At 44.6% G+C, this 26,451-nt stretch overlaps 1 protein-coding gene across 3 annotated transcripts in view; it reads left to right on the top strand.

Annotated features, from left to right (window-relative positions):
• The window catches only part of man2a1 (mannosidase, alpha, class 2A, member 1), a 340,299-nt gene that overhangs the window by 175,719 nt on the left and 138,129 nt on the right, over positions 1 to 26,451 (top strand). For all 3 annotated transcript variants that reach the window (XM_070884021.1, XM_070884015.1, XM_070884009.1), the window contains exon 16: positions 23,493 to 23,607. In XM_070884021.1, the coding sequence (XP_070740122.1) occupies positions 23,493 to 23,607 (115 nt within the window). The remainder of the gene's footprint in view (positions 1 to 23,492; positions 23,608 to 26,451) is intronic.

Genomic DNA, 26,451 nt, shown 5'->3' with positions numbered 1-26,451 from the left:
GGCGGGGGCAGGCGGAGGTTGGAGGAGGTGGGGAGAGGTCTGGTGGCTGGAGTCCGGGGGAAGTCATACCGAGGTAAGGTCGGGAAGTTGGACCGAGGCGGGGATGTCTCGATTTCGGAACATTTTCCGGTTTCCGGACGACCCCACCATGGATTGGTCCGAATTCTGGAACATTCCGGAACTCCAGATTTTGGACGTCGCACCTGTACAGTCAGCATGGTTTTATGAAGGGGAAATCATGTTTGACATATTTGCTGGAGTTCTTTGAGGATGTAGCGAGCAGGGCGGATAAAGGGGAACCAGTAGATGTCATATATTTGGATTTCCAGAAGACAATCGATAAGGTGCCACATAAAAGGTTACTGCCCAAGATAAGAGCTTACTGTGTTGGGGGTAATATATTACCATGGATAGAGGATTGGCTAACTAACAGAAAATGGGATAAATGGGTCATTGAAACATATAAGATTCTGAGGCTCGACAGGGTAGATGCAGAGAGGATGTTTCCCCTCGTGGGGGACTTTAGATCTGGGGGCATAGTTTCTTCATAAGGGGTTGACCATTTAAAATGGAGATGAGGAATTTCTTCTCTGAGGGTCATGAATCTGTGGAATTCTCTACCCCAGAGAGTTGTGAAGGCTGGGTCATTGAATATATTTAAGGTGGAGATGGACAGATTTTTGAACGAGAAAGGAGTTGAGGATTATGGGAAGCAGGCAGAGAACTGGAGTTGAGGCCAAGATCAGATCAACAATGGTCTTACTGATTGGCAGAGCAGACTTGAGGGGCCTAATGGCCTACTCCTGCTCTTATTTCTATGTTCTTGATTCTTAACTGCCCTCTGAAATGGTGACTTGCCATCATCTTCTCAAGGGCAATTAGGGAAGGGCAATAAATGCTGGCCTTGCCAGCGACACCCACATCCCGTAAATGAATTTAAAAAAAAAAAGCTGGTGTATGCTTTGTGAAATTTCAGCTTTTAAAACATTTAAAAAAATATTCCCGATTGTAATTTAATTCAGAATGCTACTTCTGAGCAAACCTCCAGTGTTTGGTCAGAATTATTATTTGTGGAATATAATATTATTCGAGTGCTAATAAAAGCTTCACAAACTCTAGACTATAAAGTGTGAAAGCTTTTTGATCCCTTTTACACTATTTCAGTTACTGGATTACACTAATCGCTTATCTATTGGAATCTTAAAATTAAACTATAGTCTGATCCAAGTCATGACTGAACCAGTTTCGAGAAGTTGCTAATCCAGGTTTAGTTTGAATGAGTATAGTAGACATGTTTCAAAGGCCGGGATTTTGCTTAGCTCGGCAGGTTCGGGGTGGGTGACGTCGGTGGCGGATCCCGAACCCGCTGCTGGCTCCATCCCACTCTGAAATGACTTTTCATTGATAGGGCTAGTTAAGCCCACGCAGTCGCTTCCCGGTTCGATTTGAGGAAGCGGGTCTGGTGACATCATCAGATCACACAATATTAGTGCAATGCCACACTTGCCTTCATCCTGCTGTGCCTCACATCACATCCCCATCACTCTGCCTTCCCTACCCTACTCCTGTACATCCTTACTACCGCCAACTTACCTTGCACGTCCAGCCATCCCTCTCTATCTACATTATCACATCATCATCTCACTAGTTACCCCTCACACTCACCCTCATCCTAGTGCAATCATACCAACTAACAACACAGGTAGCCACTTGGGTGTTTTATCCAATGCTCACGTAAAGTTTCTGTTAATGTGCTGTCAAACATTGAAACCTTTATTTTCAACATTTTGTGTTCTTGGACAGATTTGTGTGCGTCTTTGGAAGTGGCTTAGTGAGTTGCAGTGAATGGTGAGATGTACTGGTACCCCCCGCAATAGTGATGAGTGTGAAAGGAATGGCTTAGTCATTGTAGGGATGCTTTATGGTGTTGGTGTGGGGTGGTGCCAACCTGGTGCATCATGTGGCAGCCAGACTGTACAGTGTCAAGTGAAATAAATGAGGCCATCTCTGGCCTCCCGGGCTGTAATGTGCTCGGGTGCTGATGCCCTCTGTCCTGTGTAGCATCTAGTAATTGCTGAGAAGATTGGTGCTGCTGGTGTTGGGGTTGATCATAGTCAGATTCTGAAGACCAAGGTGAGACAGTATAAAGGGCACCCATGTTGATGGAATAGATGACAGGTGAAGTAGAGATGACAGAAGCATTCTGTCAATGGTGAGAAAGTTTTTCCAAATAGGTGATACCAGATGGAGAGTGGAAAGCCTGCAGAATCTGTGCTGGAAATGGACTGAGAAACAGCTTGTGGCTGAGGAAAGTGAAGATCTTTCAGGTGGGACATTTGAAGCTGTCAAGGAATCAGCTGGAGCAATGGGCACTGAACTCCCGCCTCCGGTTGACAGCCATGGTCCCCAAACAGCATGGTTCCCGTGACAATGAAGTTAAAGATAAGTTAAAAAGGATTGGTAATGATCCGTCAACAAGGCAATAATGAAATTAATTGGGTCGCCCGCCACTGCATGTCGGGTCTGATCATCATAGGCAGTCCCTCGGAATCGAGGAAGACTTGCTTCCACTCCCAAAGTGAGTTCTTTGATGGCTGAACAGTCCGATACGAGAGTCACAGACTCTGTGTCAGGTGGGACAGACATTCGTCAGGGGAAGGGGTCGGTGGGGCTGGTTTGCCGCGCACTCCTTCCGTTGCCTGCACCTGGTCTCTTCATGCTCCTTGCGTCGAGACTCAAAGAGCTCAACGCCCTCCCAGATGGACATTTTCCACCTCGGGCGGTCTGCGGCCAGGGTCTCCAGGTGTCAGTGGTGATGTCGCACTTTACCAGGGAGGCTTCGAGGGTGTCCTTATAATGTTTCCACTGTCCTCCTTTGGCTCGTTTACCATGAAGGAGTTCTCCATAAAGCATTTGCTTAGGGAGTCTCGCATCTGGCATGCGTACTATGTGGTCTGCCCAGCGAAGCTGACCGAGTGTGGTCAGTGCTTCAATACTGGGAATGTTAGCCTGGTCAAGGACACTGATGTTGGTGCGCCTGTCCTCCCAGGAGATTTGCAGGATCTTGCGGAGACATCATTGGTGATATATCTCCAGCGACTTGAGGTGCCTTCTGTACATTGTCCATGCCTCAGACCCATATAGGAGGGCGGGTATTACTACAGCCCTGTAGACCATGAGTTTGGTGGTAGATTTGAGGGCCTGGTCTTCAAACACTCTTTTCCGAAGGCTGCGCTGGCGCACTGGAGGTGATGCTGAATCTCCGCATCAATGTCTGCCTTAGTTGATAAGAGGCTCCCAAGATAAGGGAAATGGTCCACGTTGTCCAGGGCCGCGCCGTGGATCTTGATTGGAGGGCAGTGCTGTTCAGCGATGTCTGGTCTGCTCAGCGCTGACAGACCCGACATTGGAAAAAGGCACATGGCGGTGGATTGATAGTGGGGTCCTGATCCGCTGTTTTAAAAAAAAAAAAAATTGTTTTCCCACCCGGCCTGCCACTGATCGCATCCCTGACCCCCTGCAAAAGTCCAGCCAAAGTATTTATATGGTTAATGCTCGAGAAATGTGTGTCCATAACATGGTATTGGCGTGGCACGTTCTTGGTTCCAGAGCTCTGCAATGAAAGTTAGGAATAAGCTGGTCAGAGTTTTAGACTAATATTGTTATGTTTAGAATAACTCCACAAGACTGTACATGTTAAGTTCAAATTGTTGTGTCCGTGGTCTCTTTATTGTAACTCCAGAGTAAGGAGGCAGCATGGTAGTCTGCCTTTTATACCTGCTTGCCCAGGGTATGCAGGTGACCCATGGGTCTCCCACAGGTGCGCCCCATGGCAAGTCTTACACAATGCTAGTGTCTACATATATAACATTATTTCCCCCCCAAAGTCTTATGTACAAGTTATTTACAAGTTGAGGTGATCCGAGGCTCTGCGTTCCCGGGTTGAATGCCTGAGTTGAAGTCCTGGCATGGGTGAGTCGGTCGGATCATTGCTGTGCTGCAGTGCGGCTGGTCTGATCGAACTGTCGGGCATGGTGAGTTCATCCTCGTGGTTGCCCGCTAGGTCGATTGCTGGTTGGGTGTGTGTGGGTGGATCAATGATGGTAATGTCCTCTTCAAACTGTTCTTGGTTGTCAGTGAACTGCAGTTTGCTCTGATCCAAGTGCTTTCTGCACGTTTGTCTATTCAAAAGTTTGACAACAAACACTCTATTCCCCTCCTTGGCTAACACAGTACCAGCAACCCATTTGGGACCAGGACCATAATTAAGAACAAACACACGGTCATTGACCTCAATGTCACATGATACAGCTGTGCGATCGTGGTACATGTGATGCCGGGTTTCTACACGATCATTGAGATCCAGGTGGAGTAAGGAGAGCCTGGTTTTGAGTGCTCCCTTCATTTAGCAATTATTCACGGGGAACCCCGGTAAGCGAGTGGGGTCGCGTGCGGTAGCTGAGCAGAATCCGAGATAACCAGGTCTGCAGGGAACTGTCCGTCACGAGTTTCAAGCTCTGCTTGATGGTTTGAACTGCCCATTCTGCTTGACCATTGGATGCGGGCTCAAACGGCTTGATGCCATTGCGGGTCATGAACTCGTTTAATTCCGAGCTGGTGAAGCATGGTCCATTGTCACTAACAAGGACGCCGGGCAAACCATGAGTGGCAAACATGGCCCGGAGGTTTTCAATGGTGGTAGTGGACGTACATGACGACATCATTATACATTCAATCCATTTAGAGTAAGTGTCCACTGTTACTAGGAACATCTTTTCGAGAAAGGGGCCAGCGAAATCTACGTGGACCCTAGACCACGGTTTGGAGGGCCATGACCACAGACTCAGTGGGGCCTCCCTTGGTACGTTGCTCAACTGTGAGCAAGTGTTACATTGGTGTACGCATGACTCCAATTCCGAGTCAGTGCCGGGCCACCAAACGTGCGACCTGGCGATAGCCTTCTTCATGACTGTGAAGGCCGCGTATAAACGTTTCCCTGCCTTTTTTCTGGCAAAATTACACAATTCCCCCATAGGAGGCAGTCCGAATGGATGGACATTTCGTCCTTGCGTCGGTGGAACGGCTTAATTTCATCTTGCATTTCCCCTGGGACCGCCGGCCAGCTCCCATTGAGGACACAGCTTTTTACTAATGATAGCACCGGGTCCTGACAAGTCCAGGTTCTGATCTGGCAAGCCGTGATGGGTGACCCCTCGCTCTCAAAAGCATCTATTACAAAGAACAAGTCTGCGGGTTGCGCCATTTCCACCCCGGTGGTGGGCAGTGGTAGCCGACTGAGGGCATCCACACAGTTTTCAGTGGCGGATTACATAATCATAAGCAGATAACGTTAGTGCCCATCTTTGGATGTGGGACGAAGCATTGGTGTTAATACCTTTGCTTTCTGAGAACAACAACATGAGCGGCTTGTTGTCGGTTTCGCGTTCGAACCGGAGTCCAAATAGGTATTGGTGCATTTTCTTAACCCCGTATACGCATGCTAATGCTTCTTTCTCTACCATACTGTTGGCTCTTTCAGCCTTAGATAAGCTTCTGGACGCATATGCAACCGGTTGCAGTTTGCCTGACCCATTGGCTTGCTGTAACACACATCCGACCCCGTACGAAGATGCATCACAAGCTAGTACTAAACGTTTACATGGGTCATACAATACAAGTAAATTGTTAGAACATAGCAGGTTTCTGGCCTTGTTGAAGGCTGTCTCTTGAGATTTACAACAAACCCAGTCGTCACCCTTGCGTAGCAATAAATGCAATAGTTCCAGCAAAGTGCTCAACCCCGGTAAAAAATTACCAAAATAGTTGAGTCCCAGGAACGAACGCAGCTCCATCACATTCTGTGGTCTGGGTGCATTCTTGATGGCCTCCGTCTTGGAGTACGTGGGTCTGATGCCGTCCGTCGTAATCTTTCTCCCCAGAAATTCAACCTCTGGCGCTAGGAAAACACACTAGGAGCGTTTCAGCCTGAGTCCCACTCTGTCCAGTCACTTGAGAACCTCTTCTAGGTTGTGCAAGTGTTTGGTGGTGTTGTGGTCAGTGATCAAGATGTCGTCTTGAAAAAATTCCAGAAGATTTATCAAGAATGATTTCCCTTGTGAAAGGGAAATCATGCTTGACAAATCTTTTGGAATTTTTTGAGGATGTTTCCAGTAGAGTGGACAAGGGAGAACCAGTTGATGTGGTGTATTTCGACTTTCAGAAGGCTTTCGACAAGGTCCCACACAAAAGATTAATGTGCAAAGTTAAAGCACATGGGATTGGGGGTAGTGTGCTGACGTGGATAGAGAACTGGTTGGCAGACAGGAAGCAAAGAGTAGGATTAAATGGCTACTTTTCAGAATGGCAGGCAGTGACTAGTGGAGTACTGCAAGGTTCTGTGCTGGGGCCCCAGCTGTTTACATTGTACATTAATGATTTAGATGAGGGGATTAAATGTAGTATCTCCAAATTTGCGGATGACACTAAGTTGGGTGGCAGTGTGAGCTGCGAGGAGAATGCTATGAGGCTGCAGAGTGACTTGGATAGGTTAGGTGAGTGGGCAAATGCATGGCAGATGAAGTATAATGTGGATAAATGTGAGGTTATCCACTTTGGTGGTAAAAACAGAGAGACAGACTATTATCTGAATGGTGACAGATTAGGAAAAGGGGAGGTGCAACGAGACCTGGGTGTCATGGTACATCAGTCATTGAAGGTTGGCATGCAGGTACAGCAGGCGTTTAAGAAAGCAAATGGCATGTTGGCCTTCATAGCGAAGGGATTTGAGTACAGGGGCAGGGAGGTGTTGCAACAGTTGTACAGGGCCTTGGTGAGGCCACACCTGGAGTATTGTGTACAGTTTTGGCCTCCTAACTTGAGGAAGGACATTATTGCTATTGAGGGAGTGCAGCGAAGGTTCACCAGACTGATTCCCGGGATGGCGGAACTGACATATCAAGAAAGACTGGATCAACTGGGCTTGTATTCACTGGAGTTCAGAAGAATGAGAGGGGATCTCATAGAAACATTTAAAATTCTGACGGGTTAGATAGGTTAGATGCAGGAAGAATGTTCCCAATGTTGGGGAAGTCCAGAACCAGGGGTCACAGTCGAAGGATAAGGGGTAAGCCATTTCGGACCGAGATGATGAGAAACTTCTTCACCCAGAGAGTGGTGAACCTGTGGAATTCTCTACCACAGAAAGTTGTTGAGGCCAATTCACTAAATATATTCAAAAAGGAGTTAGATGTAGTCCTTACTACTAGGGGGATCAAGGGGTATGGCAAGAAAGCAGGAATGGGGTACTGAAGTTGCATGTTCAGCCATGAACTCATTGAATGGCGGTGCAGGCTCAAAGGGCCGAATGGCCTATTTCTGCACCTATTTTCTATGTTTCTTCTATGTCTACCACTGTGCGCGGAACCGATTTGAGCAAACTCTCCATTTTCCTCTGGAAGATGGCCGCCGCCAAGCGAATCCCAAAGGGGCATAGAAACATCGAAAAGAGGTGCAGGTGTAAGGGCCATATCTAACTCTCTTGAATATATGCAATGAACTGGCATCAACAACTCTCTGCGGTAGAGAATTCCACAGGTTAACAACTCTGAATGAAGAAATTTCTCCTCATCTCAGTCCTAAATGGCCTACCCCTTATCCTAAGACTGTGTCCCCTGGTTCTGGACTTCCCCAACATCAGGAACAATCTACCCACATCTAACCTGTCCCGTCCCATCAGAATCTTGTATGTTTCTATGAGATCCCCTCTCATCCTTCTAAACACCAATGTATAAAGGCCCAGTTGATCGAGTCTCTCCTCATATGTTAGTCCGGCCATCCCGGGAATCAGTCTGGTGACCCATCGCTGCACTCCCTCAATAGCAAGAATGTCCTTCCTCAGATTAGGAGACCAAAATTGAACACAATATTCCAGGTGAGGCCTCACCAAGGCCTTGTACAACTGCAATAAGATCTCCCTGCTCCTATACTCAAATCCCCTAGCTATGAAGGCCAATATACCATTTGCCGCCTTTTACCGCCTGCTGCACCTGTATGCCAACTTTCAATGACTGATGAACCATGACACCCAGGTCTCGTTGCACCTCCCCTTTTCCTAATCTGCCACTATTCAGATAATCTGTCTTTGCGTTTTTGCTCCCAAAGTGGATAAGCTCACATTTATCCACATTATACTGCATCTGCCATGCATTTGCCCACTCACCTAACCTGTCCAAGTCACCCTGCAACCTCTTAGCGTCCCCCCCACAGCTCACACCGCCACCCAGTTTAGTGTTATCTGCAAACTTGGAGATATTACACTCAATACCTTCATCCAAATCATTAATGTATATTGTAAAGAGCTGGGGTCCCAGCACTGAGCCCTGCGGCACTCCACTAGTCACTGCTTGCCATTCTGAAAAGGGCCTGTTTATCCCGACTCTCTGCTTCCTGTCTGCCAACCAGTTCTCTATCCACGTCAGTATATTATCCCCAATACCATGTGCTTTGATTTTGCACACCAATCTTTTGTGTGGGACCTTGTCAAAAGCCTTTTGAAAGTCTAAATACACCACATCCACTGGTTCTCCCTTGTCCACTCTACTAGTTAATTCCAGAAGATTTGTCAAGCATGATTTCCTCTTCATAAATCCATGCTGACTTGGACCGATCCTGTCACTGCTTTCCAAATGCGCTGCTATTTCATCCTTAATAATTGATTCCAACATTTTCCCCACCACTGATGTCAGGCTAACCGGTCTATAATTACCCGCTTTCGTTCTCGCTCCCTTTTTAAAAAGTGGTGTTACATTCCTCCAGTCCATAGGAACTGATCCAGAGTCGATAGACTGTTGGAAAATGATCACCAATGCATCCACTATTTCTAGAGCCACTTCCTTAAGTACTCTGGGATGCAGACTATCAGGCCCCGGGGATTTATCGGCCTTCAATCCCATCAATTTCCCGAACACAATTTCCCGCCTAATAAGGATATCCTTCAGTTCCTCCTTCTCACTGAACCTTTGGTCCCCTAGTACTTTCGAAAGGTTATTTGTGTCTTCCTTCATGAATTATTTGTTCAATTGGTCTGCCATTTCTTTGTTCCCGATTATAAATTCACCTGAATCCGACTGAAAGGGACCTACGTTTGTCTTCACTAATCTTTTTCTCTTCACATATCTATAGAAGCTTTTGCAGTCAGTTTTTATGTTCCAGGCAAGCTTCTTCTCCTATTCTATTTTCCTCCTCTTAATTAAACCCTTTGTCCTCCTAACTTTCTCCCAGTCCTCAGGTTTGCTGCTTTTTCTGGTCAATTTATATGCCTCTTCCTTGGATTTAACACTATCCTTAATTTCCCTTGTTAGCCACGGTTGATCAACCTTCCCCGTTTTATTTTTACTCCAGATAGGGATGTAGAATTGCTGAAGTTCATCCATGTGATCTTTAAATGTTTGCCATTGCCCATCCATCGTCAACCCTTTAAGTATCATTTGCTAATCTACTCTAGCCAATTCATGCCTCAAACCATCGAAGTTACCTTTCCTTAAGTTCAGGACCCTAGTTTCTGAATTAACTGTGTCACTCTCCATCCTAATAAAGAATTCTACCATGTTATGGTCACTTCCCCAAGGAGTATCGCACAACAAGATTGCTGGTACATGAACAGTCCTCTGTGCGTTTTGATGTACGTCAATTTCTTTGAAGGTTCAGCCAGCTCCTGTGTCATGTAAGCAGAGGTTAGATCCAGCTTCGTGAACGACTTCCCGTCCCTGCTCGTGTTGCGAACAGGTCATCTGCTTTGGAAAGTGGGTACTGGTCCTGTCACGAGACTCTGTCGATTGTTACCTTGTAGTCCCCGCAGATTCTGACCGTCCCGTCGCTCTTCCACACTGGCACAATTGGACTGGCCCACTCGTGGAACTCGACTGGCAATATGATCCTCTCTCGTTGAAGTATGTCCAGCTCGATCTCGACTTTCTCTCGCATCATGTATGGAACCACTTGGGCCTTGTGATGAACGGGTCGTGCATCAGGGACTAGATGGATCTGCACTTTGGTGCCTGTGAAGTTGTCGATGCCTGGCTCGAATAACAACGGGAATTTGTTTAGCACTTGAGTGCACAAAACGTCATCCTCCGAAGACAGTGCTTTGATGTCGTCCCAGTTCCATCGGATCTTTCCTCGCCAGCTTCTGCCGAACAGCGTTGGGCCATTGCCTGGTACAATCCGTAGTGGTAAATCATGCACAGCTCCATTGTATGATACCTTCACTGCCGCTCTGCCAATGACTGGTGTGAGCTCTTTGGTATAAGTGTGCAGCTTGATGTGGATCGGTCTTAGTTTTGGCCTTTGTGCCTTGTGGCCCCACGGTTTCTCAAAAGCCTTCTGGCTCATAATTGACTGACTCGCCCCCGTGTCCAATTCCATGGAAACTGGAATGCCGTTTAATTTACCGCCCAAAATCCCAAGTTTCGTCAAAAAGCAGGTACATACCGTCGACATTCCGCCCGGCGGAAAATTCATAAGTGACATGCTGTCAGGCGGTATGCACACCGTCCGCCCATGCAGACTGCCGACATACCGCCCAAAAGTGCAAAATTCATGACATGCCACCGACATAACGGCAGAACTGCATACCATCCTAGAAAAGATGCTTTTAAGTGGATCTTAAGTGGGCAGTATGCACACAGAGCTGACAGCTTTCGTTGATATTATACAAATCTTTATAGTTCTCCACAGTTCGATGTATTAATGGATTGTAGTATTTTCTAGTGTTAGGCAATAATATAAATGGTCTAATAAAGCCTTATTTACTCCTTTATTCATGAACTATAATAAAAAATGTATAAGTCTCTTGCCCCCTCCAGTCTCTCGCGCCCCCCCCCTCGGTCTCTCTCCGCCACCCCAGTCTCTTCCCCCACCCCCGGCCTCGCTTGCTCCCGGGTGTCCCCACCCCGCCCCGCTCCCCCCAACCCGGTCTCGCTTCCCCCCCCCTCCCCCCAGTCAAGCTCCGCCCCCAGAGAGGCGGCGACGAGAGGCCAGAGATTGCTGGCCTGTGATCGCTGTGTGGGGGGGACGGAGGGGGGCCTATTTCTTATAAATTTATAATTTTGTACTCCTTCTTTGAAATTAGCATCCTAGTAGGTGCCACCATTTGAGTCTTTGCCTGTGTTTCAGAGAACCATGGCACATTAAAATGAACCAAACTGATGTAGCAGTGTTGAAAATGGCCATACTAACAGACCTGTGCCACTTTCTTAATCAAAAGAAAATCTAATTTTAAAAAGAAAGCATACTGCAAATTAGTCCATTGTGCTTTACATTAATTTGAAAATAAAAATTGTATATGAAATTCCTGCTGATTGTAATTATGTTCACAAATGTATTTTTTGGGAGATTTACTTGAATCATCCCTTTTAAAAGAAAATCAAGCAGATCATGGAATCCTGGATATGGCATGAGTTGGCTTCAATATTCAGCTACTGTATCTCCAACAATTATAAGCATGACTTTGCCATTCTACATATTGTCAATCCAAATACAGGTACTATATTCAATGTAGGTTTCTGTTGTGGTCCTTTGTGCACCAGAGAGTGGGATTATGCTAGCAGAGCTTAATTCATAATTAACCAATAGAAGGAATGCAATATCCTTGTACTCCTGGGGTTGATTTGAACTCAAACTTAAATAGGTTGATTCAGTACAGTAGCACAGAATCATACAGTACAGTATTGCACTTGAAACTAAATTAAAATTCTAATTTTATTTCATTTGACAACTGATGTACCTCATCCATTTTACTTTGAGATTCTTGATGTACATAAAAAGAGCAATTTTCTCCAAGTTGGGACTAGTTTCTCAAGAAGAAAATGTGGCCTGCTGCGTGTCAAATAAATTGTCACATATTTGAATTAGTCAACCAAAAAAACTAAAGGAATAGCTGCTATTTGAATATGCTATAGACCCCTTCATAGTGTTTTCTAATGAGATATAAAATTAATCTGCAATAGTTCTCTCACTAATATAAAATAACCATTTGGAATGAGTTATTCTTTAAAGGTTCACAAAATCTACATTTTAATTGTTCATATTTGCAGCAGTGTGAATTGTACATTGCTAAACCAACTCAATTTATGAATTTCATAGCACTCACTGTACAATCGAGGGTTTTTTTGTTGATCAAAGTATGTTCTAAAAAGGCAAAAATTATGTCTAAGAATTCCATGTGCTGTCATGTTGAATGAAGCATAATGGAATATTTAAATTTGAAACTATCTTAGTGTATTGTGAGCTATCAAAAGCAGTATGCAATGGAAATGTCACTTTTACGAGCACTTGTAAAGCATAAAATATGTTGAAAAATATTTGGTTTCAGTACAGGTGCACTGTAACTTTGCAGATATTTCCCACACACATGACCAGGTAGATAATATAAATGCCAAAGCTAATCATTGTTTACTTTATATTTTGAAATATATTCTGAGTTTGACATTTAGTTCCATGTTTAAGTAAAATTCAGACTTCATAATCTGCTGCAGTAATTTTAGATTTCATTTAGTGTAACGCAGTCGGCTTGAAATGTTATGAAAATTATTGACTCTTTGTGCACTACAAAAAGCACCTTGTTAAAATGAATGTTCTTTATGGGTAACCAAACTATCCCAATGAAAGTAAAGTGTTAACTGTTTTTCACTCATTAAAACATTTTGAAGTCTTTGAATTATTTTTTTCATGGTTTTGCATTAAAAAGGAGCTTGGAAAAATTTGATACATCAGTTTTGCTGTCAGTAGTACTGACAATTTGTAACAAAGTATTCAAAATATTCCAATGCTTGGATAATTTCAGTCTTACTCAATTTACAGGTCTCAAATTCTTTATCAAGTGCCATTGGAATTAAAATCCATGGTGTACTGAGAAGAGCTTTTAGAAAAAGCTTAAAATATTAAACAACTCTGTCCTGCAGCAATTATATATATTTTATGAAGACTTATTGTGCGTGCTCTCTTTTATTGTAGGCCACAGTCACTGCAAATTCTGTCACCGAGTATGGTTGATTTGATGATAAACAACACTGTTTTGAATTTGTCTTGCTCTCTGCAAATCGAGTTTTAACAACTTACAATTCTTCATTGTATGAATAGAGTACCATACATGGGAAGAAGATAGAGGCCCAAATTTGCAGTCAAATTGCAGAAAAAATGCAACAACTATAAAGTAGTGATAATGGAGGATTTCAGTTATCCCAATATAGACTGGGGGATAGTAACAATTGTGAAGGGTAAAGAGGTGAGAAATTCCTGAAATGTGTACAATAGAACTTAGCAGCATTGGATCTAGTTCTGGGGAATGAAGTGGGGCAAGAGGAACATGTTTCACTGGGAAGCATTTGGGGAACAGTGATCATAATATCATTAGGGTTAGAATAGTTATGGATAGGATAAGGAACAATCAAGCATAAAAATACTTAACGGGAGGCAGGCTCTTTCCTCGGTAAATTAGAATCAAAAATTGGTAGGCAAAACAGCAATTGAACAATGGGAGGCCTTCAAGGAGGAGATAGTTCGGGTCAGATAAAGGGGAATCAGTGGATGTGGTATATTTGGATTTCCAAAAGGCACTCAATAGGATGCCACATAAAATGTTATTACACAAGATAAAGGCTCATGGCATTGGAGATAATATAGTAGCATGGATAGAGGATTGGTTAACTGACAGAAAACAGAGAGTAGGGATAAATGGATCTTTGTTAGGTTAACTAGTGGGGTGCCGCAAGGATCTGTGCTGGGGCTTCAGCTATTTAAAATCTATATTAATGATATAGATAAAAGGACCAAGTGTAATGTGTGCAAATTTGCTGATACAAAGCTGGTGGGACAGCAAGTTGTGGGGAGAAGACAAAGAGTCTGCAGAGGGATATAGATTGACTAAGTGAGTGGGCAGTAAAGTGGCAGATGGAGTATAATATAGGGAAATGTGAGGTTATTCACTTTGGTAGGAATAGAAAAATAGAATATTTTTTAAATGGTGAGAAACTTTTAAATGTTGATGTTCAGTGAGATTTGGGTGTTCTTGTGCAAGAAACACAGAGAGCTAGCATGCAGGTACAGCAAGCAATAAGGAAGGCAAATGGCATGCTGTCTTTTATTGCAAGGGGGTTTGAAGTATAAGAGTAAGGAAGTCTTGCTACAATTGTACAGGGCCTTGGTGAGATCACACCTGGGGTATTGTGTACAGTTTTGGTCTCCTTATCTAAAGAAGGATATACTTGCCTTGAAGGCGGTGCAGCAAAGGTTCACTAGATTGATTCCTGGGATGAGAGGTTTGTCCTATGGATGAGAGATTGTGTAGAATGGGCCTATACTCTCGAGTTTAGAAGAATGAGAGGTGATCTCATTGAAGCCTACAAGGGCTGGAGTGTCTAGAACTAGGGGGGCATAGTTTCAGGATAAGGGGTAGGCCATTTAAGACCGAGATGAGGAAGAATTTCTTCATTCAGAGGGTTGTGAAGCTTTGGAATTCTCTGCCCCAGAGCGCTGTGGATGCTGAGTCTTTGAGTATATTCACGGTTGAGATAGATAGATTTTTATGCTCGAGGAGAATCAAGAGATACAGAGATCGGGTGGGGAAAGTGGAGTTGATGTGGATAATCAGCCATGATCTTATAGAATGGCGGAGCAGGCTCGAGGGGCCATATGGCCTACTGCTGCTCCTATTTCTTATGTTCATATTTCAGAGTAGACACATTCCCATGAGAGGGAGAGGAAGGACATCCAAAGCTAGAGCTCCCTAGATGACTAAAGATATTGAGATTAAAATGAAACTGAAAAAGGAGACTTATGACAAATGTAAGGTTCATAATACACGAGAGAAACAAGCTGAATGCAGAAAGTACAGATATAAAAAAGGGTATAAGGGGGGCAAAGAGAGAGGATGAGAATAGATTAGCGGCTAACATAAAAGGGAACCCAAAATTCTTTTACAAACATATAGATAATAAAAGGGTAGCCAAAGGAACAGTGGGACCGATTAGGGACTAAAAAGGAGATAGTCTTGTGGAGGCAGAGGGTATGGCTAAGGTACTAAATGAAGACTTTGCATCTGTCTTTACTAGAAAACAGGATGTTGACAGTGCTGCAGTAAAGGAGGATGTAATCGCGATATTGGATAGGATAAAAATAGATAAAGAGGAGGTACTTAAAAGGTTGGCAGTACTCAAAGTAGAAAAGTCACCTGGTCCAGATGGGATGCATTCTAATTTGCTGAGGGAAGTAAGGATGGAAATTGCAGTGGCTCTGGCCACAGTATTCCAATTCTCTTGGATATGGGACGGTTCCAAAGGACTGGGGGATTATAAATGTTATAACCCTGTTCAAAATAAACGCTGCAATTAAAGGCTGGTCAGCACTACCTCTGTGGTGGGGAATATTTTAGAGACAAAGGGGGGGGAATTGTATCTCCAAAATTGGGTGGGTTGGGATCGGGTGGCAGGTTAAAGAGTTAAAAATCTGAATCCTGACTCCCAACCCGCTTACTTTCAATGGGGGTGGGCATCCAGCCCGCTGCTAGGAGGCTGGTTGCCTATGTAAATATTATAATGAGGCTTTCATGCCTCATGGTGATCCACCAGTCCAATTTAACTCTGGCTGGCCGGGTTTCCCAGGCCTCGGGGAACCTATCAGCTAAAGCAAGGCGAGGACTGCTGGATCCAGAAGGTAAATGCCTTTCCACTTGCATGCTGGATTCAGCGACCCAGCCTCACCCAATCCCCCCGTGACCACCCCCCCTCACCATGAAGCCTTGGATCACCCGCCCTCCCCCCCCCCCCCCCCCCCCGTTCTCCTGAATTTCCCAACCATTTTCTAGCCCGCCCCCCTGCTTCTGACCCACTTCCAGATTAAAATTCCGGTCATTAATCCGGGACAAGATTCATTGGCGTTTGCAAAAGTGTAGGCTAATAAGAACATAGTAAATAGGAGTATGAGTAGGCCACATGGCCTCTCGAGCCTGCTCTGCCTTTCAATAAGATCATGGCTGATCTTCGACCTCAAACTTCACTTTCCCGCCCAAACCCCATATCCCTTGAGTCCAAAAATTTTATCAATCTCGGTCTTGAATATACTCAACGACTGAGCATTCACAGCCCTCTGGGGTAGAGAATTTCAAAGGTTCGCAAAAAGATATCGACATTATGGGGCAGAAATTCGGAGGAGGACTTCCCATGGGCAAATCAATAAAGAATAGAAATAAAATGCGCACTTACCTGAAGCTGCTGCGCCCGCTGGAACTCCCGATCCACAGGTCTCCTCTCCCTGCAACGCACAGCGCGTGCATGTCGGGATGTCTGCAGGAGTCACGTGTGCCTGGACACCCAATCACAGGTAAGTATTTTCTCATTGTAATAGGAGTTTCGTAAGTTACGAAACACCTATTACAATGAATGAGAAAAATCCCAAAACTCACCAAAAATACATAAAACATTTATAAAAAAAACCCACCTCACACAATAAACTAATAGAAATTAAAAATGTTACACATTTTTTAAAGAAAAAAAATTCCCGATTTTTAAAAAAAGTTAGGGTTAGGGTTTAAAATAACATTATCTGAGTGGGCAGGGTTTTAACAATTTTTTAAAATTTTAATTTTAATCATGTTTTTTCTATGTTTTTAAACTCTTACACCTGTAAAAGTAGGCTATGCGCCTGCTTTTTCATATGCAAGAGTTTTGAGGACATTTGCCGTGCAAGATATGGGTAAATAGCCCAAACTTCCACGCACAAATGTCCTCGCTCCCGATTTGCAGATGATCTGTCAAGCTCCAGCTTGACAGATCGGGAAAGCGAGTTTTCAGCGCATGCGCATTGCGCGCTGAAAACCGGCTTTTCCGATGCCTTCCCGGGTCCGTTGAAACTGTAAAATATTTTTTAAATGGTGAGAAATTATTAATTGTTGATGTTCAGAGGGATTTGGGAGTCCTTGTACACGAAACACAAAGTTAACATGTAGGTACAGAAAGTAATTAGGAATGTAAATAGCATGTTGGCCTTTATTGCAAGGGGGTTGGAATATAAGAGTAAGGAAGTCTTGCTGGAAATGTACAAGGCTTTAGTGAGTACTGGAATGGGTGCAATGCAGGTTCACCGGATTGATTCCTGTGATGAGAGCTTTGTCCATTGAGGAGAGATTGAGTAGAATGGGCCTATACTCTCTGGAGTTTAGAAGACTAAGATCTCATTAAAACAAAGATTCTGAGAGGGCTTGACAGAATAGATAAGGAGAAACTGAAGGGTTTTGACAGTAGAATCATAGGCGTTTACAGCACGGAAGGAGGCCATTTCGGCCCATCATGTCCATGCCGGCCAACAAGAGGCTATCCAGCCTAATCCCACTTTCCAGGTGCACATCTAAATACTTTTTAAATGTGGTGAGGGTTTCTGCCTCTACCACCCTTTCAGGCAGTGAGTTCCAAACCCACACAACCCTCTGGGTGAAGAAATTTCCCCTCAGATCCCCTCTAAGCCTTCGACCAATTACTTTAAATTTATGTTCCCTGGTTGTTGACCCCTCTGCTTAGGGAAATAGGCCCTTTCTATCCATTATATCTAAGCCCCTCATAATTTTGTACACCTCAATGAGGTCTCCCTTCAGCCTCCTCTGTTCCAATGAAAACAAATCCAGCCTATCTAATCTGTCCTCATAGCTTAGATTCTCCATTCCCGGCAACATCCTCGTAAATCTCCTCTGTACCCTCTCCAGTGCAATCACGTACTTCCTGTAATGTGGTGACCAGAACTGCACGCAGTACTGATGACAGGGTCGTGTTCTAAGCATTTTGTCGGGATCAGGGTACTACCGGAGTTGGTTTTCCCTCCCCCTTTTCTGCTGATCACGCCTCCCCAGAGATCTGTCCTTACCGACCCTAGCGTTTAAGTCGCCGAGTAGGATCAGTTTGTCGTCCATAGGGGTGCGGGACGGGGATTGTTCGAGGCTGGAGTAAAATCTCTCTTTGGCCTCATCTGTTGCGTCGAGTGTTGGGGTGTACACACCGATAACTGTGGTGCACTGGTTCCGGGATAGGGTGAGTTGGAGAGTCATGAGACGTTCGCTAATCCCACAGGGGGGAGTCTCTGAAGCGGTCGACCAGCTCGTTCTTGATGATGAAACTGACTCCATGGAGGCGGCGTTCTTCCTCTGGTTTGCCTTTCCAGCAGAAAGTGTAACCTCCACCTTGTTCCTTGAGCTGGCCTTCCCCTGCCCGCCTGGTCTCGCTATGGGTGGTGATGTCGACATCGAAGCGTCTAAGTTCCCAGGCAACTATGGTGGTGTGGCGTTCTGGTCTGTCACTGTTGGAGTTGTCCATGAGGGTCCTGACATTCCAGGTCCCGAACTTCATTTTGATGGGTGGAAGATGCCTGTGCGTGAGTTCTTTTAACATGGGTTGGCCGTTGCACACCGGCTACCACATGGGCTTAGCAGAGCAAGGTCTTGTTCAGTGGCAAAGGGGTCCAAGACGACTGGAGACCAGGCACTGCTGTATGAGCCTAGTTGCCTACGGCGAGAAGCGAGCCGTAAGTTCGGTGCTGAGCAGCGCCCTTCAGTGAGGTGGTGAGAAAACAGAGGCCTGTCTGAGGAATTCCAAGATGAGAGCAGGCATTGGGATGGTCAGAGGTCCATTTTGTGGAAGGAGGAGAGGTCAAATAGGTCAGAGTGACCACAGCCATTGTGCACATCATGTGCTCGACAGAGACTCCGCCATTGAGTGGGGCCAGCGTACGGGGGGAGGCTACTGCGCCGTTGGAGGAAGGGAGCCTCGCGCATGAAGTAGGGCCCGAAGCTGGTTGGAGGCTCACCGCCGGGGATCAGTTGCAGCAGCTAAGTCAGCCAATGGGGAGCGAGAAGTGAGGGTCCAGCAGGAGGCACTTGGCAGCAGGGAGGTCAACCTGGAAGGTAAGCAGAGGAATGGGGCACAAGCAGTGGGCCCTTGCAGCATGGGAGTTTAGGCTTTTAGGGACAGATAGAATACTTTGGGGGTTCGAAGTTAGGGCCAGAGGGGGGGAAGGTTTGAGGGAGGAAAAGGTGGAGGATGCCAGCACATGGTCAGAGGAAGGTTTGTTCGGGGAGAGCTTCCTAGGGAGCTGCTATCCCATCCACCATCTTAGATGTAATGATCTTTATGATGCAACAACCGCAAGAGAAATGCAGGGAACAACACCAACCCTTGTACATGGCCGCCTTTGACCTTACAAAGGCCTTTGACACTGTTAACAGTGTGGGACTATGGAGCATCCTCCTCCATTTCGGCTGCCCCCAAAAGTTTGTCGCCATCCTCTGCCTGCTCGACGACAACATGCAAGCCGTGATCCTGACCATCGGATCCACCACAGACCCAATTCACGTCCGGACTGGGGTCAAGCAGGGCTGTGACAGAGACTGTAATTCCCGTATTGGACTGCAGTCACCTGAGAACTCAATTTTGGAGTGGAAGCAAGTCTTGCTTCCTCGATTTCGAGGCACTGCCTATGATGATGATGATGAGACTGCCAATAATGACGCAGTACTCCAACTGTGGCCTAACCAGTGTTTTATACAGTTCAAGCATAACCCCAGCTGCTCTTGTATTCTATGCCTCGGCTAATAAAGGCAAGCATTCCCTATGCCTTCCTAACCACCTTATCTACTTGGCCTGCTACTTTCAAGGATCTGTGGACATGCTCTCCAACGTCCCTTTGTTCCTCTACACTTCTCAATATCCTACCATTTAATATGTATTCCCTTTCTTTGTTAGCCCTCCCAAAATTACCTCACACTTCTCTGGATTAACTTCCATTTGCCACTGTTCTGCTCACCTGACCAGTTGATTGATATCTTCCTGCAGCCCATGACTTTCTTCATTATCAATCACACAGCTGATTTTAGTATCATCTGCAAACTTCTTAATCAAGTCTAGATCATTGATGTATATCACAAAAAGCAAGGGACCAAGTACTGAGCCCTTCGGAACCCCACTGGAAACATCCTTCCAGTCGCAAAAACACCCATCAACTATTACCTTTTGCTTCCTGCCTCTGAGCCAGTGTAGATAAGGAGCATCTTTCCACTGGCAGGAGGGTCGGTAAGCAGAGGACACAGATTTAAGATAATTGGAAAAAGAATCAGCTGGGACATGAGGAGAAATGGTTTTATGCAACAAGTGGTTATTATCTGGAATGCAACACCTGAAAGGGTGGTGGAAGCAGATTCAATAGTAACGTTCAAAAGGGAATTGGAGATATACTTGAAAAGGAACAAGTTGCTGGGCTGTGGGAAAAGAGTAGGGGAGTGGGACTAATTGGATAGCTCTTTTTAAAGAGCCAGCACTGGCACATTAGGCTGAGTGGCCTCCTTCTGTGCTGTAACATTCTAAGGGAGATTAACAGGGTAGATGCTGAGAGATTGATTCCCCTGGCTGGATTGTCAGGATAAGGGGTCAACCTTTTGAGACTCGGGTAGGAATTTCTTCACTTAGAGGGTTGTAAATCTTTGGAATTCTCTGAGCATCCATAGCCCTTTGAGGCAGACATTGAGTATATTCAAGGCTGTAACATTCTATAATTCTAAGATAAATTTTGATTAAAACTGGGCAGATCAAGTCACAAAAATATAAAGATTTATTTTCTCCTTCGAACTTGGGAACTATTTTAATGTCTGAAAGTAGCCAAAGCAGTAATTTCAACAACTAAGCCGATCTATCACTTATTAACAGACTCACAATGGTCTTGTAACATAAATTGCATTCAAAGACTTTTCAAATTTCATTCTTGTCTTTTTTGTGAGCTGTTTTGTTTTAGCTGTTTAGTCATTTAAACAATATTAAGTATTTCTATTGTAGTATAATCAGATTGAGCAATAAAAGACTTTAGCCTGGATTTTGCAGTGCCGATGATGACTTACACAGCGTACGCCATCGTAAGCCTTCTCAAAGGCCCCGCAAGTTCCTGGTTTCCGCACTGCGATCTGTCAAGGTTCGCCTTGACAGATCTACCGCACCGACTCAAAAATCATTTTCGCTGGAGCATATTGGGCTATTTGCCCAACTACTACTCAGTAAATGCCCATGAAACCCTTCCACCTGGTAAAAGCAGGCTTAGGGCCTGGTTTCACCAGCGTAAGGGTAAATATAAATCTTAAATTGGAAATTTTAAAATAATAAATTCCGCACAAACACTTAAACTTAGTTTATGCAAATTTTAGTCCAGATTACAATGTTTAAAATTATTTTTCAAAAAATATTTTTTTAATTTTAGATGCTTTATTGAAGCAACTTTTAATTAAATTTGAAATGGGAACATTTATTTTTATTCCAGTTGTATAAATTATTTAATGATTTGGGGATTCTGTTTGTAAATGGAATCCCCACAAGCATATTAGGAATCCTCCTTTCTGATTGGAGCACCTGGCCCACGTGATCCCAGGGACACTTCCAAATCGCCTGCATTCCTTGGATTGTGGGCCTTTACGCAGGCGTACGCCTGCAGGCTCAGGACCCAAAGTCTCCGAAGCCCAGGAGCCTGAAGGTGAGTACGAATATTTTTAGCGAGTCGGAGGTGTACTCTGGAGGTACGTCTCCGACTACAAATTTCAGGCCATCGGAGCTGAAATTCCACAGATGTTCCACTGGAGTAATGGCAGGAGACTGACTATACCCCTGTTGAATTTCAGCCCCATTGAAATTGTACTGTGCCAATGGGACAAGGTATGCATGTTTCAATCAGTGAAATGCAAATTTAAAATTGGTATCAGCAAATTCTTCAAACAAAGAGCAATCAACACATGGAATGGACTTCTGGGTATAGTAAAGGAGGCAAAAACTCAAAGCACTTCAAGAATATATTTATTAAACTGTTGGATGTTTTAAGTTTTTCTGGATGAATGAGCTTGAATGGGCCGAACACATACATATTCTACATCCATGTTTATCTTGTGAAAGATTCAAAATGTTGTTAGCATTTGTATTAAAATTCCTCAAAAACATAAGTTGTATAAAAGTTATATCTTAAGTTATAAAGCCTTAATCACAAATGATTTAGCTGCAAGCACTCAGCTCATCATAGAGACAGCTAAGTTATAGACACTTAGGCCACAAGTTTCCACACGCTACAAAACGGGCGCCCCTCCGAGCTGGGCGCCCGTTTTTCGCGCCGAAAACGGCGCCGGAAAAAAAACGCGCGATTCTGGAGTGTCCTGCAGCTCCATGTCTGCTTGGGGGGCGGAGCCTACCACTCGCGCCGATTTTGTAAGTGGGAGGGGGCAGGTACCATTTAAATTAGTTTTTTTTCCTGCCGACAACCCTGCGCGTGCGAGTTGGAGTGTTCGCGCACGCGCAGTGTGAAGGAAACATTGGCACTCGGCCATTTTTGTAGTTCTTTGTAGCTGTTTAATTTTTGAACATTTTTTAATAAAAGCACATTGCCCTTCCATGATCAGCACTGAGGCTTCTTGCAGCAGTGAGAAGGCTGCAGGAAGCCTCAAAGTTGAGGCAGCCGTTTCCCGACGGCCTCCCCCCCCCCCCCTGCCATCGGGAATGGCTGCTCAACTTGTGAGGCTTCCTGCAGCCTTCTCACTGTCTCCTTCACCCCCACCCCCCCGCCCGCCGTCTGGAACGGCTTCCTCCCCCCCCCGCTGCGGTCGGTCGGTCGGTCGGTCGGGCCCGCATTCCCTTCCTCCCTCCCTCCCGCCCGCTCACCCGCCGTCTGGAATGGCTTCCTCCCCCCCCCGCTGCGGTCGGTCGATCAGGCCCGCACTCCCTCCCTCCCTCCCCCCCGCCCGCCGTCTGGAACGGCTTCCTCCCCCCCCCCCCCTCCCCCGCTGCCGTCGGGAACGAACAGCTGCCTCAACTTGTGAGGCTTCCTGCAGCATTCTCCCTGGCTGAAGCACTTTCACACAGGTAGGGAGATGGTTTATTTAATCTTTTCTTTGCTTATAAATTTTTATTCAGGTTGGATTTATTTGTATAATATTTGTATAAGTATAAATAAGGATTTATTGTAGAATTTAATGACTTCCCTTCCCCCCACCCCCCCCCCCCCCCCCTCCACCTCGTTCTGGACGCCTAATTTGTAACCTGTGTCTGATTTTTTAATGTGTAGAACAGGTTTTTTCAGTTCTACAAAAATCTTCACTTGCTCCATTCTAAGTTAGTTTGGAGTACGTTTTCACTCTGGAAACTTTGAAATCAGGCGTCAGTGGCCGGACACGCCCCCCTTTGAAGAAAAAATTTTGTTCCAAAGTGAAACTGTTCTAACTGACTAGAACTGCAGAAAAAAAAATGTGGAGAATTGCGATTTCTAAGATAATCCGTTCTCCATTAGTTGCTCCTAAAAATCAGGCGCAAATCATGTGGAAACTTTGGGGCCTTACTGTGGTGTATTATCTCTGAGCTTCTTAATGTATATTGGAATTTCTTATGTTTAGTAATAATTTGGAATTCCCTAATTTTAATTATTTGAACCTTCTCTTACAGCCATATGTTTCTTCAGAACCTCCTATTTTGAGAATAAGTCGTGGCCCACTTTTTTCAGAGATGGTGTGCATCTACCAGCATTTCACACACACAGTACGACTCAGCAATGTGTATGGTAAGAACAGCTGCAGTTCTGCTTTATTTCTGCCTCCTACAATAAATTTCTATTTTTTGAGAACTCTAAAACTGTCATTGTCTTCTGCCATAATTACATTTCTTACAAAATGCATGAGAACAATAAAAGAGACGAGATGAGACTTCACTGTATTGATGCGCACAAGAGATTAGTGTGCAAAATTAAAGCACATGGTATTGGGGGTAATGTATTGATGTGGATAGAGAGCTGGTTGGCAGACAGGAAGCAAAGAGTGGAAATAAACTGGTCCTTGGCAGGCAGTGACTAGTGGGGTACCACATGGTTCAGTGCTGGGACCCCAGCTATTTACAATATACATTAATGATTTTGTCGAAGGAATTGAATTTAATATCTCCAAGTTGGCAGAGGACATCAAGCTGGGTGGCAGTGTGAGCTGTGAGGAGGATGCTAAGAGGCTGCAGGGTGATTTGGACAGGTTAGGTGAGTGGGCAAATGCATGGCAGATGCAGTATAATGTACATAAATGTGAGGTTATCCACTTTGGTGGAAAAAACAGGAAGGCAGAATATTATCTGAATGGTGACAGATTAGGAAAAGGGGAGGTGCAACGAGACCTGGGTGTCATGGTACATCAGTCATTGAAAGTTGACATGCAGGTACAGCAGGCGGTGAAGAAGGCAAATGGCATGTTGGCCTTCATAGCGAGAGGATTTGAGTATAGGAGCAGGGAGGTCTTACTGCAGTTGTACAGGGCCTTGGTGAGGCCACACATTGAATATTGTATTCAGTTTTGGTCTCCTAATCTAAGGAAGGACATTCTTGCTATTGAGGGAGTGCAATGAAGTTTCACCAGACTGATTCCCGGGATGGCAGGACTGACATCTGAAGAAAGACTGTATCAACTGGGCTTATATTCACTGGAATTTAGAAGAATGAGAGGGGATTTCATAGAAACATATAAAATTCTGACTGGATTGGACAGGTTAGATGCAGGAAGAATGTTCCCGATGTTGGGGAAGTCCAGAACCAGGGGTCACAGTCTAAGGATAAGGGCTAAGCCATTTAGGACCGAGATGAGGAGAAACGTCTTCACTCCGAGAATTGTGAACCTGTGGAATTCTCTACCACAGAAAGTTGTTGAGGCCAGTTCGTCAGATATATTCAAAGGGAGTTAGATGTGTCCCTTACGTCTAAAGGGATCAAGAGGTATGGAGAGAAAGTAGGAATGGGGTACTGATGTTGCATAATCAGCCATGATCATATTCAATGGTGGTGCAGGCTCGAAGGGCCGAATGGCCTACTCCTGCACCCATTTTTTATGTTTCCATAACACAATGTTCAAAATAGCTGTTGGATTCAAAGGTAAGGAGTATTATGGTGAAGGAATAGAATTAGGTTGTTTACATTTGACCACCTTTACCAGCTGAAGTATTCAATTCTGCCTCCCAATGCTTCTCAGTAATATTGGTTCTTAACAACTTGGATTTCTGTCTTGGAAGATTGTTTTGCTGGTTGTCTTGGTTTCAATTCAGCAGGTTAGCAAGCTTTTATGCACAGTGGTTGAACAGCCCTGTCCCATTTAACATAGGTAATACCTTAGGTTCCAGTCAAAAGTAGTTTTTCATTTTTATCTTCATGCCATCCTTGTCGATCTGAGTTGCAACATCATCTAATTGTGCAGATATCTGTAGAGCTTTAGTTTAAAAAAAATTCAGATTGTGTTAAGTGTCTTTATAGTTTATGGGTCAGAATGGTGAATGAGCTGATCAACAAAAACTGGGTAAATCTGTTGTGGAATGCATCCTCACTTGTAATCACCTGCAGGTAGGAAACCTTCAAATTAAGTTAAGGGGGTTCTAAAATAAAGTTCTGTATCCTAGCATAGGTAACTTTGAAGCAGATTCTGAAAGAGACCATCTGCAAAGTTGCAGAATGGAATAATCCTCACATCTTTTCAAAGAATTATTGCTTAGACCTAGAAGGTGTTGAAGATGATCTCTTTGATGGGTCATGCTAGTGACTTGAGTGTCAGTGCCTAAGGGGTTCCCTCTTTGCTTCCCAGTTTGTAATGTTTGGTCAATTTCCTGTAATGTGAGGACGAGGTGAGAAAAATTGTTTACCTGTAGGATCATTTTCATTCTTAGCGACATCATTCACATTCCAGATCACATCCTGCCATTTGCTAGAGATGGACATAATCATCATCATAGGCAGTCCCTCAGAATCGAGGAAGACTTGCTTCCACTCTTAGCTTGAGTTCTTAGGTGGCTGTACAGTCCAATACGAGAACCACAGTCCCTGTCACAGGTGGGACAGATAGTCGTTGAGGGAAAAGGTGGAGCAGTGTTGCCCTATTCTTATTCTTTTGACACATTGTAAAAACAAACGGGATTCTTGATTAGAATGTATGTTTTATACCAAGAGGGATGGCAGAGGTCACATGGAAGGTGGTACAAGAAAGGTTATCCACTGCAACATGCACACTACTGATCTGACAATGTGTGAATGATACCTGTTTTAAGAATTAATGATTTCACGTACTATAATTTATATGTATACAAAAAATCCAAGCAAACACACTGAAACAACATTCATTTTGACACTAATGTCACAAACCCTATAAACATTCAATTTACTGGAATAAAAATAATCTACCGCTCAGTGGGGAATTCTAGAGTCACTTAAGAATTCAGATCCAGAAGACCTAATAACGCCTGAGGCTGAAGCACACCCTCATATTGGTCTCAATTTTGGCCATTAGAGATTTCTGGCGTACTTGCCAGAGGTACACCAGTTTTTCACGCTTGGAAGTGCGCCAAAAATCTTCGGGCTAATTTTGGCCGCTGTCCCTGGCCTTCTAGC

The sequence above is a fragment of the Pristiophorus japonicus genome, chromosome 1 (assembly GCF_044704955.1).
Source record: "Pristiophorus japonicus isolate sPriJap1 chromosome 1, sPriJap1.hap1, whole genome shotgun sequence".
Classification (NCBI taxonomy): domain Eukaryota; kingdom Metazoa; phylum Chordata; class Chondrichthyes; family Pristiophoridae; genus Pristiophorus; species Pristiophorus japonicus.
The sequence above is the reverse complement of the archived record's forward strand: the minus strand, read 5'-3'. Positions and strand labels throughout refer to the sequence as shown.